The 13,163-nt window shown below is 36.8% G+C and overlaps 1 protein-coding gene and 1 non-coding gene across 8 annotated transcripts; one reads left to right on the top strand and one right to left on the bottom strand.

Annotated features, from left to right (window-relative positions):
* Positions 1–141: 141 nt before the first annotated feature.
* Positions 142–7,656, bottom strand: LOC133315579 (THO complex subunit 4A-like). Of its 7 annotated transcripts, none has more exons than XR_009752106.1 (6): positions 7,448–7,656; positions 7,192–7,347; positions 3,847–3,915; positions 3,583–3,764; positions 685–1,579; positions 142–582 (listed from the first exon to the last, which is right to left on the bottom strand). XR_009752106.1 is itself a non-coding variant. In XM_061517224.1 (6 exons), exons 1-6 carry the CDS (start codon positions 7,604–7,606, stop codon positions 1,390–1,392), a joined length of 726 nt encoding a protein of 241 aa, XP_061373208.1. In that variant the 5' UTR covers positions 7,607–7,656; the 3' UTR covers positions 142–1,389. The 7 variants fall into 7 exon arrangements, 6 of the variants coding, with proteins under 6 accessions (XP_061373208.1, XP_061373205.1, XP_061373204.1 ...); XM_061517224.1 differs by having other exon boundaries at positions 142–1,469; positions 1,500–1,579; XM_061517221.1 differs by having other exon boundaries at positions 142–1,582.
* Positions 7,657–7,791: 135 nt separating this feature from the next.
* TRNAV-AAC (transfer RNA valine (anticodon AAC)) lies at positions 7,792–7,865 on the top strand. The gene has a single exon. It is a non-coding gene; the product is annotated as a tRNA-Val (tRNA).
* Positions 7,866–13,163: the final 5,298 nt, after the last annotated feature.

Genomic DNA, 13,163 nt, shown 5'->3' with positions numbered 1-13,163 from the left:
TACTAGGATGCCTTCTACGTGGCAAAAAACCCGCAGGGCTTCGGGCTACAAAAGCACTAGTGAGCGGAAGAATTAGATTTTTTTAATTTTTATTTTAATTTTAAATCACAAGTTAGAAACAAAGCTTCCACTAGTTCCAACTGCAGCAACACCAAGGACTGGCATCACAATCACAATACAAACCAAAGAAAAAATCACTTGTCAATTTCAGGTCAGCTGTCAAAAACAACTTATGAGCAAAGTGATACTGCACCTTACGTTAAAGAGAACAAGCCACACATTATGGATTATTCCGCAACTGCTCCAATGAATATAATATTATTTGGCAATCGGACCACTCAGTTCATCAAAAAAAACCCATAATAAAGGACAAACATTACACTTGGTTTAAGGGAAGTATACGTTACCCTTTCCCCAGCTAGGGAGGGCGAATTATCATGCCCAATAATGTCACCACGGCCTGTTAACTTCAACAGCCACTCTGACAAGCATCAGTAATGCGCACTTCTATCAGCTCCCTCTATGTCCCTTTCAATTTCAATCAGTAAAACCAAGACCGTAACATTGACCCCAGCGACTGTTCTGAGAAGTGTGGAAGAAAGCAGGGTCATAGTGCATATGAATTCACGGCACAGAACAGAATTTGAATTCAGCAGGACGAGAAACTGTAAGATGAAAACTAACCCGCATCCCTATCCGGGAATGCTATCTTCAGCTGTAAGTCTGTATCTTGACCAGTGCACTCAACCGGTAAAGTCAAGTTAGAACAGATGATATATATTCCATCTCACTAGATAATAAGCATTATCAGTCAGTCAGGAAAGATGAAAGATGTGCTCCCCAATAACAAGTACGAACATCTCAAGATAACAAACCTTATTAGAATATATCAGAACAAATAATTACAGCACAAGGAAAAGGCATTCTAGTAACAAAAAGTGATCATGACTCATCTTTTTTATGAGGGGACAGGACAGAAGAGGCTCCAGTCTACCTTCTTTGAAGATTCCACTGTGATGGTTTAACCAAAACAAGAAGGCAGCTGTAGGTGAAATCTGCAGCCTCCCACATTTTGCAACCAAAGATTTCTTTGTGAATTGATCACTCCACTTGTTGATTGATTAAAGTCAATGAAACCAAGCTTGAGTGCTTTTTACATGATAACTTCTCTTTCTTAATCCATATTCATACCCAAGAAAAACGGATATTAGACAACAGAAACCCAAACTCCATATATAAAGTCTAACAGTTTTCACTCGAGAAGTAATCCTTCCCCTTTCCCTAAAGGTAGAGGCTGTGACAAAGATACATAAACATGTGGTGTTCCATCACCATGCCCCTAAAAACCACAGATGTGATATAGCAAGAAAATGAACATGGGTGATCCCTTCAGTTCAATTGCATTCCCTCTGCATGATATTTCTCCAATTCAGTGTCAAGATCTTCTGCAGATAACTTCTCGCCACGACCTCCACCTCGACCTCTTCCACCACCTCGACCTCTTCCACGTCCTCGACCCCTTTGAATGCCTGGCCCTCTGCCTCCCAGCCTTCCTATTGCCCCGCCTCGTACTTGTCCACTGCTCAATTCAGATCAATGACACATACAATCATCTTTAATACAAGAAAGACAACCAACTCAATAATTAAAACCAAAAAAACTATTTATTGATTAACAATAAATTAAAATGCTAAATCCAAGATCCAGAAATGAAAAAAGGACAATATCTACAAGATCTTGAATGGGAAACAAAAAACACAATCTCCTTGCATCCATGGGCAACGATTGCACTTAGAATGAACTAGCAACCAACATTCATTTGCAGCAACTAACTAATCTAGGCAAAGTTATCAAACTCAGATATTACTTAGGATCGGAAAATTGGCACGAATTGTAAGATCTTACTTAAAATATAAAATTAAATTTAAAATATTTATATAATTAATGACAAATAAAAAGTAATACTTAAATCAGTATTAATTAAAAAAATTAAATTATAAAACATATTTTAACATTCCATTTTTTATAACTACCAAAAATTATAGTTTTAAATAAATAAATTAAAAATGTTAATCTGATAATTGAAAAATAGTGGAAATAAAAAACTGCAAATTTAAATAACAAAAAAATTTGAAAAGGAATGAGATAAGAAATGGGTGGCTGTGCCATACAAAATCAAAAATAACAATTCCGTCCTTTTCTCTTTCTTCAACACACACGTAAGGAAACCGATTCTCTCTCTTCAGTGGCCCATCGAAGGACTCCACTGCCCTCTTCTTCGCCGATCTGAACTCTAATAAGGAACGCATTCTCTCTCTCATCAATGGCCGATGTCTCGCACTTCCTTCTTCATCGCCGATGGGTTCCTACGACTACCGCTCCATCATCTTTCACTCCAGTCCCTTCTCTTTCTCTCTCACACACTCTTCTCCGACAAAGGAATCACATGATTTAATGTTTTTACGAGTTTGAACGATGATCCTATGTGATACCATTCGTTCACGATCCTTTGACCGAGTTGGCTCGTCCATAGTGGAAAACTCATAGGATCGTACGATGTACTGTCCTACAAGCTAAAACGCTGATCTTGACAAGTACGGATCCAGGTCACTTTCTGTAAAAAATCACTTCAATCCAAAACCTTAAGATATTGGGTGAAGGTTTTTTAATGGTTTATATATTCTCTTACGCACACCCTCACACAAAAGCCCTTTGGGCTTGAAGTGTGGATATTACATAGGCTCATTTTTTTTGTTTATCTTATGCTTATTTAATTCCACAAGTGGAGGGTGGGTGAGGATCGAATTCGTGACCTTATGGTCACTGAAGCTCTGATATCATGTAAAGAATCATTTCAACCCAAAACCTTAAGACGTTGGGTAAGGGTCTTTTTAATAATTTATATTATTCTCTAACACATCCTTTTTGGGTTGAAATGGTTCTTTACATGGTATCAGAGCTTCAGTGACCATAATGTCATGAGTTCAATCCTCATCGCCCCCCACTTGCGGAATTAAGTAAGCATAAGGTAAAAGAAAAAAAAATTGGGCCTATGCAATATTCACGTTTCAAGCCCAAAAGGCTCTTACGTGAGGGGGTGTGTCCATTAAAAAAAGCCTTTATTCAATACCTCAAGGTTTTGGGTTGAAGTGGTTCTTTACACTTTCACAAACATGATGACAGGATAGTCATCTCAAGAGCAGGCTTGCAACAAGGCATCACAGAAGTTGAGAGACTTCCATTATGTCAAAAGATCAATAAGTAATTGACTCAAAATTCCAAATTTCAAAAGTTTTAAGCCATTCTGAAGATTGAAAAAAGCTTGCAACAAAGGGACAACTAATAACAGTCATCAACTAATTGATAACATCAAAAAACATGACTCAATCAAGTTTTGCACCAAATTAAAAAAAAAAAAATCAAATCACACAGCAATATATGCAAGCCCAAAAACACCATTCAAACATCCAAAAAATAGACAATCCAAATTAAACATAGAATGCGAGAAAGGTTCACGCCACCAAAAATCAGATTAAATTGGAGCAGATTATTAAAGCACAAAGTCATTAAGCAAGTGCATACCTTCGAGGAACTCCATTTGAATTCCCAAAAGCTCCATTTGCAGCAGGAGCCACAGCAGGTGTGGAAATGTTTGTTCCCACAATCTCTATCTTCATTGGTTTGCCATCTAGTTGAACATTATTGTATCTCTTTACAGCAGCTATAGCATCAGCTCGTCGCGAAAAGACTACTTCTGCCGTACCCTACGAAAAAGAGTTTTTCTAAACAACAGCAGGACAGAAAGAATTGATCAGAAGGACCAGATTATGCCAGTGGACAAGATACCTTTGATCTGCCACTCCTGTCATAATGAACGGTATGCCGTTTCAGGTCACCAACTTCAGAAAACAATTCCTGCACAGTATGAAAATAAAATTTAAAACATTGACTGTAAAACTGTAAGTCTGTACCACATATTCTCTTGTTTTATAAGAATATATAATTGTAATTAAATATTTGCCTTCCTTTCTCAATAAAATAGTAAACTCAGCATATTAGGTTCCTGGGTAGAGTAAAAGCAAAGTAGTCCAGTCAAAAACACCAAAAGGCATGTCTAAGACACTGAGGCGAGGCACTAGAAGGGATCAGCATCTCTTGATGCGTTAGGAGTGCCTTTCTAGTTCAAGTGAGAGACATGACACTAGCATCTTATACCGGTAACAGGAAAAAAAATAATAAAAAAGGTTTTCGGAATCCCAGCCATCTAACTACATAACTATGATGCTAGAAGGGGTAAAATACTAAGAATGTTAAAAGTATAAGTAGTTGTCAATCTTTGGTGCTATTAACAACAAGCAGCTTATGATTTTGAAAACTGAACATCTAAGTCTTTTAATTTTACTATAAATAATGATATGCTTGAGTAGTTAATTTATATGGAAAACGAAAATCAAGGCAAAATAGTCAAATGTTTCACTTTTTCTTTTTCTAATATTAAGGCATGTGCCTTTTGGCACCTCACGCCTCAATACGTTAAAAACCCCTAGAGCTCTAAAAGCACGTTTTGCCTTTGACTACCTTGAAGCAGATACCAAGACATTAACTTCTTTATGTAGTCTTTTATATTGTTGCAAAGGTGAAAATTTTTAATTGTACAATGGGTTTAACAAAAAAAAAAAAAAAAGGTTACCAAATATCATAAAATTGATTTAAAATGAAATTCACTAAATACTGACCCTAACCCTACCTAGAAGCATGAAGTCATGACTATAAGTATACAACCATCCTCGTATTTTTTAAAACAAGTAACAGTAACAAAATAAAGCCGATTTATAAGTTACAACTACAAAATAATCATAGTTATCAATCTCAGACAGCAGTGCATTACAGCCGCAGCCAAAAATGAGCTATTGCAGGATGGAAGGTAGCAGTATAGCCACTACGGGTGAAGCCCACATAAATGCCATACTAAATTATGAGTTATAATACACATAAATAAAAGCTTCAAAAAATAAGTGAAACATAAAGGCTGGAATAGAAATTCATTGAAATACAAATACTGTCAAATACTAACAAAATTCAAGGAATATAAAGGAAGGGACTAAATACTGTCAAATACAAATTTCCACCATTTCCATAGTAAATTTCACATTCAAGGAAGGAGCTAATCAGTGTAGCAAAGAAGCGAAAGAGGCTAGTCAGATTTGAGGAGGTCTATGCCCTCTGGATTTTTGGAGCTGTTGGAATTGGATTTCACCATTGTTGCATGTGGAAAGAAGGAAAAGCCAGTCTAGAGTTGAAGTTTCAAACGTTGAAGAAGAAACAAGTAGGGTTTAAGAACCTCGACCCATGTCAGTTAGGCCCAGCCCACCTAAGATGGAACTTCCAACCCAAAAAAAAACAGAACAATGAACTGTGTCTGTTTTAAATATGCATGCATCCATTGGAAAAATTGTTCGAATCACCAAGCCTTTGGAGTCCTGGCACGTGCAGCATTTGGTACCATTAATCCTATAATTGATTTAAAACATATGATTGTCATTGTTATTGTATGAATATTTATTTATTAATATCATAAAAACTATAATAAATTTCATTGATTTAAAATACTATTTCAATAATTGAATTTTAAAAATTTAAAGATTTGTTTTAATTAGGTGACTATTGTTATTTAACTCCCAACAGTATATTCATGGATGTATCCATGCAAACATAATGGAGGACCAGATCAAGACAGTGATTGGAAGACTCGTCATTGTAATTTGTGGAATACTACATCACATGCTAAATAATTTTCTTCGGAGCAATATGACATCATTACTACTACGGTTAACTCATTTTATTATCATTTATTTGTTGGCTATAACCAAAACTACTCTAATATTTCCTTTTTTTGGCGGGTTTTAAAACCTATTAAATCAATTACCTTATGTGTTTTATTTGGTCAATATCTCATTTAAGATTAATGCTTCTAAACGGATACATACCATATAAATTGTCTCTGACACATCCTTTTTTCCCACCCCCCATCACTAGCTATCATAACTGATCATTATACCATTTCAATACAGACAAATATCTATGTATCAATTAATCATCTATATATATTGCAGTATCCAAATCTAGTAGTGATAAATAATATTAGTTGCTAGGTTTCATTGATTATTTTGCAACTAGTAGTCAAATGCTTCTTATGCAAAATCATTAGAGTACTTTTCCAAAATACTTAAGAGTATCAATCGCGGACCAGCCCTAAAAACACTATAACGGGTAGCAGTATAGCCCCTACAGTAAACAGAGCGAAAGAAACCTGTTGCCTGAAAGATGCAAAACAGAAAAGAAAATACTTGAGTGGGTCAAGAAAAAACAGAGGCAAGGGAGCGAGTGGAGAGATGTAGGAGTCGAGAGATAGGATTCCAATATCAAACAATAACATTATTAGGAAAAAAAGGGAGCATATAAAGTCGATCATACCCCCTTACTTAATATGCGCATGGGACAACAGGGGAAAATATGAGATCTCCTCTTCCTTCACTATAGTGCTGCGATTGGCCACAATCCAGCCCCTATAACCATTACTGAAAATTGTTGCATAGCGTAACTGAAAAGCTGATGGAGTTGAAAAGAAAACGCCAGAGAAGAAGGAGCAATGGCTTCATTTTAGAAGTGAACTAGGGTTTTCTCTAGTGTAATATTAGAAACCGCAGTGCTCCAAACTAGCGTAACCATTCTTTGCTTGGCTTGCCCCTTCTTCACTATAAGGAATGATTTGGCAGCAATTTTGGGCCGCACACTACAACCGTTACACTAAACCATCAGGTCACATAGTGTTTTTCGCAAAAAGAGTGCACTATGTACCGCTACAGCGCCATTGCGCAGCTATTATTTGATAACATAGATAATAATGCATCAACTATGCTAAAGATCAATGTTGCTTGCACAAATGTACATTCACACACTCCTCACATACCATCAGGCAGGCTACTGGATAGCACCACAGCCCCACTGTAACCCGTGTGTTTTGTGCAAAAACTACGCAAATTAACAACATACAATCAAAATTCCTAACAAAATACCAAATATCGCTTTACTAATTGTCATGTCTCATATTAAATTAAATGATCAAAGTTCTAGGTTACGCCAAACAAAGACATGTGCAAGCATTGAGCTATACAAAAAAAGAGATAGTACCTTAATATCATCATTGGAAACACCATACTCCAAGTTAGATATGTAAAGCTTGGTTCCAGTTTCTATGGAAGATGCACGACCACCTTGAGCTGGGTAAGCTGCCATAGCCAGATGCGGATCTGCATATAAATCGTGCTGCCACGTAGTCTCTGGCGGCTAAAAGCGACGATGGAGCAAATCGAACGGAAAATAGGTTTAATCTCCATGAAATTTTATTTAAAATAAAAGATAAAAGAAATAGATGGAATGAAAGTACCTTAGCGGCGGCATAGGGTGCGGCGCGGTTGGCGGCACGGTTGGAGAAGCGGCGAGCGGGTCCGGGTCCGGGTCGGGCGCGGCCTCTGAAGTTTCCGGATCCAGACTTTTTGTTGCTCTTGATGAGGTCGTCGAGGCTCATATCGAGTGCTGCAGACATGTTTGCGTATTGATCTTTTCAACCTTCAACGCTGAGAGAAACAACGAGACCGAAGCGAAGCAAAGAAAGGATCTGAGAGTGAACGTGGTGTAGTGACAGGGATATAAAGGTTATAACCGTTGCCAGTGAAACAAAAAGTATCTCTAAAAGTAATTTATCATTTTTGAGATTTGGGTTTTCAAATTGGTGTCGTGGTGTAGTTGGTTATCACGTCAGTCTAACACACTGAAGGTCTCCGGTTCGAACCCGGGCGACGCCTCTTAGCAGTGTTTTTTTTTCAAATTTTATTATTCTAATGACAAATTCAACTATTTACTGCGGCAAGAAGAATTCTTTGATGCCAAATCTAATTAACTTTGTATTTGGTCGCCTGTAAATATTTTCTTTCTAAAGTATTATTATACTTTTAATGGGAGATATTATATTTTCTTTCATGAGACTTTCTTTCAAAATCAGTTATTGCAACGGTAAAATTAACATTTTATAGGAGAGATTATTCTATAAAAATTAACTTTTTATTTCTGTTTTCATGAATACTTAAAAATATAAATTGGGCTCGTCTATTTAATATTGTAAGGAAAGAAGCAAACGTAAAAGTTACACATGATTAAATTACTATAAAAATTAACTTTCTATTTCTCTTTTCATGACTTATAAATATTAATTCAACTCCATCTATTTAATATTGTAAGGAAAGAAGTAAACATAAAGATTGCATATGATTAAATCAGGTGAAATTTACACATGCAAGAATTTTTTCCACTTTTATAACCTTCTACATGAAAATCTTTCAAATCAAATATAATCAAAAATAAAAATTATTCACATTAAAAAAAGATTAATGTAACATTTAGAAATAGAAGGGAAAGCAACATAATTTGAGCTTGTCTTGAGAAAATAAAGTGTAATTTTACTTTTTAACTATGATAGTGGGTGTCCGAAGAGCGTTGGTTAAATGACATATAATAACTACTTTTAATTACTTATAAATAATGACAAGACATGATTATAAAAAAAATCCTAGAGGAGTAGAAAATAGTGGCAAAACTCATAGTTAATGTATGATGATTTTTATTTAGTATTTATAAAGCATACTAGTGAATATGAGAATATAATCAAGCTCAAATGCAGCGTCTTTAAACAAGACTTGATGATCAGCAAAATCAAATTGCTCTCCTTGCAACTCAGATTCAACAATTCTACAACATCATCTTTGCCAAGGACAGTGACTCCAAAGAGCCATTTAGACAACACAACATTCATTCACCACCTCAACTATACCTTCCTATGGGTGCGTCTTTACGCTGAATATATACTTTGCATTGCATACCACTACTATGAGTAGTTTCACAGCCAAGAAAGGCAGTACCATAGTAAGTAATGATGAGGTAAAAATCTTGAATATCAGTCCAGCTTCACATTTTCATGAGAATAATGAAAAATAAAATAGCCATCCTAAGCATCCAAATGCCAACAAACCTTGTTGCAGTTGTGCAATTTGAAAAAAAGAAGCATTCACAATTCGAATTCAAGTATGTTTTGACTCTATTCAAAAAACGTAGTTCACCTCTCAAGTTTTTTGGCTACTTTCATCGGCTTGTCCAATTTACGTTGCAATAAGACACTAAATTGGACCTTTTATTCATGTTCAAGCTAATAACACCCACCAATATTCTGGTTAAAGAAATAGCTTATGGGATCCGTAGTTTGTAGCAAAACTCTTCATTGCCATAGCCTAGGGATATACAAGGAATAGCCTTGTCATCAAACTTTGATTGTTACTCATTTGGAATATGTGAAAAAGCCTTGTAACTAAATACATTCAGAGTAGAGTTGGAACCATCTTTCCCTTTCCATACCTTTTATGGAATATTTAAGCCTAACAGAGCTAAGGGAGGTCTATTCATCAAATAACATGTGGTGATAGTAGTTTTTCCCCAAAGGAATTTTGGCAATGCAGCCATCTTCAACAAGCATGTGATCTTCTCAATAATTGTGCGGTTGTACCTCTTTGCTACCCCATTGCGTTGAAGGGTTCCATAAACTATCTTCTCATGTGTGATGCCATATTTAGAAGAATAAATTTCAAACTCTTTTGAAGTATACTCGCCTTCATTATTAATATGAATACATTTTAGAAACTTTCATGTTTTTCTTTCTACAATGACATAGAATTATTGAAAATACTGAAACACGTGATCCTTATATTTCATATGAAATAATCACAACTTTCATGAAGCATCGTAGTAAAAAGTAATAAAATACCTATTACCTTCTAATGACGGAACATCAAATGGACCACAAACATTAGAATACACCAAGTCTAATATATTAGATTTCATATCATGATACTTTTGGAATGAGACTCTGTGATGCTTGCCAGTAACACATAAATCATATGTATTTAAATGCATACCTTTGGCAAAGGAAATTATAGACTTATTTTTCAACATCTGCAGACATTTGTTACTCATGTTACCCAATCTTTTGTGCCACAAACCAGGTGAAGAATCATCCTCTACTGCATTCAATATGCTCGGACATTTTTTCGTTATAGCCTTGTATAAATTGCAACGGACATCTCCTCTGGCAACCACCAAGACCCCTTAGCGAGCTTCCAAATTCCATTCCTAAAAGTGCTCTCAAAACCTTTTTTGTCCAAAGCAATCACTGATATCAAGTTGAGGTGTAACTCAGGAATATGTCGTACATCCTTTAGTACGAGTGTATAACCAATGTTTGATGTTATGCAAACATCACCAATTCCTACAATGTTGTAGAAACTAATATTACTCATCTTCACAGTTCCGAAATCTCCTACCTTACACCTAGTGAAGGAATCATTAGTAAAAATAGCATGATAAGAAGCTCATGTATCAATCAATCGTTCAACTTGGTTATCTGACACATGCAAACAATGATCTTCACAAAAAAATAATAACATTGCCTCATCAAATGCTACAACAACAATGTTCTAATCATCATCTTTCTTATGGCTACTAGCTTACTACCTTTGTTTTGCTCTATTTTCCAAATCCAACAATTCCTCTTCATATGCCAACCCTAACCCGGGTCGTTTTTTTCGGGTTGAACGCGGGTTGGGTCGGGTTGAGCCGGGTTGGCCCGTTTTGCCAACCTTAGCTATGGCAGGGGCGGATCAGGCATACTCACAGCCTGATTTCCAGCAGTTTTCACAGGGACTTGATGCCGATGTGCCCTATTGGTCTGTGAAGGATACCGAGGACGTGTATCATGCACTAGGCCTTGTCGTAGACAGCCATGACAGTGAGGAGACTTTAGCCACAGATCTTGGCAGTCAGGGATACACGCCATTTGAGGTGTATGGCAGTAGTGCAGGATATGTTTATTCACATTATCCAAGCCAATCTTTAGATATTGGTGGGCACGGATCGGCAGATGATTTCATGCGTGCAACGATGGATGACTTCCAGACTCCACCACCACAGGCACATCAGGGAGACCCAGTTTGGGACAGACGTATACAGCCAGATAGGGATGCACGACATAGGCCATGGCCTCCGTGGTCGTAGTTTCATTGCCATTTTGGGCTTTTTTGTATTAGTTATTCACATTATCATATTGTTATTTTGTGGACGGTACATTATTATATTATTTAGACTACTTACTATGCTTTAGTATTTATGTTTTGTTGGTCACCCTTATTGCATTTATGTTACAGTAACTAATCAAGACGGTTAATACTAAGAGAATAAAAACATACATAAGGGAAATGAAATAGTCCAACATAACGTACATTACAATTCAAGCAATAAAATATCCATGTAGAAAAAAATTACGAAGTATCTCAGTCGTTTCTCCCACGATTTGGACATCCTCGACGATTGTGGCCCCGTTCCTTGCAAAGTCCACACCTGATACGGCTTTGACTTGTCTCAACTTCGTCCATTTCGTTGCGGATGCGAGTTGACTTTGGACGACCTTTTGCACGCAACATAGTGGCATCAGGAATAATCTTTGGACCACTAATTTCAGGTATTGCTTCCTCATTTCCGATTGACTCCCACGGAAAAGAATAGCCTCGACCAAGTTAGTTGTCAATAAGACATCGTCTACGTACGTGAACGGACTCTGCCTAACACTTAAAGCAGCAGCAGCGGCGTGACTACACGGATACTTAAAGGCCTTAAACTTTCCACACTGACAGAATCTCTGTGGGAGATTGACATAATATGAACGCTCCCAACCTGCGTCAACCTCGAAGACAGTATATTCCACATTGTATGCACGAATGTGGTGGCCTGTTGCATCTACCTGGTTCTTCTTGACCAATTCAACAACATTTTTGCAGTGATGATGAGCTGATTCAAGTTGTGCAACAACATTTGTTCCTCTCTCAACAAAATAATGAACCAATCTGCTATATGTGTACTTAACCAATGCAGTTATAGGCATATTTCTGGCTCCCTTCAAAACTTTGTTCACAGATTCTGCCAAATTTGTTGTCATATGACCGTACCTCCGTCCTTCACTATCGTAGGCTCGCGACCACTTTTCCTTAGGGATGGCATCAATCCACTCAGCAATTTGAGGACTACTTTTACGGAAGCTCGCAAGATTCATTTCAAAATCAACCATGGCCGGAGTATAACCTGCAAATAATGGACATCATCGAATTAAACATAAATTGAGAAACATAATGGAAAGAAATAAATACGCATCGTGTCAATGAGTATACCTAAATTCTTTAACATCCGCTTCAAACCTTAATTCCGAAACGTTTGATTGAAGTTGCTTGCAATATTACGAATACAAAAGACGTGATATGCATTTGGTGGCTGCCAATTAGGGTTATTCTCCACAGCAGATATTATGTCACGATGCCGATCGGATATCAAACATATGTTTAACATGTCAGTAACATGAGCACGAATATTAACAAAAAAATAGTCTCATGCTTCCAAGGTCTCGCCTTCAACGATGGCAAAAGCAATCGGTAAACATTCATCATTACCATCTTAGGTTGTGGCCACCAACAATTTGCCTTTGTACTTTCCATATAAATGTGTTCCATCAATTTGTATGACGGGTTTGGCAAATTTGAACGCCTCACAACACTGTCTAAACGTACAAAATATGCGATGAAACACCTTTTTTCCAGTAACTAAGCTCTACTCCGCATAAAGATCATTTGTTTGGATATGATAAAATGAACCTGGAGAAAAGCGAAGCATGTATTCACACCACCTTGGCAAAAAAGCATATGATTCCTCCCAATCACAGTACATAATTGTCATCGCTTTCTGCTTCGCATACCATGCCTTTCTGTACGAAACTTCAAAACCATATTTAGATGTTATCCTTTCTTGCACCAAAGAGATTGACACAAATGATTCTTCCTTTATCATCCCTGCATTGAAGAGGACCCAGACTCGATAACATCGAACACATTTAATTACACAGCAGTACGTAAACGTTGACATGTCATACAAATAAATAAATACGTACCTATGACGAGATCTGCAATAACGTCCGCATCGAGCTGTCTATGTCCCTAGGAAATGTGCTCATTCAAACA

Source organism: Gastrolobium bilobum, unplaced genomic scaffold, assembly GCF_033153095.1.
Source record: "Gastrolobium bilobum isolate Gb01-03AN ecotype WA unplaced genomic scaffold, APGP_CSIRO_Gbil_v1 utg1559, whole genome shotgun sequence".
NCBI lineage: Eukaryota > Viridiplantae > Streptophyta > Magnoliopsida > Fabales > Fabaceae > Gastrolobium > Gastrolobium bilobum.
This window is presented reverse-complemented; position numbering and strand designations above follow the sequence as displayed.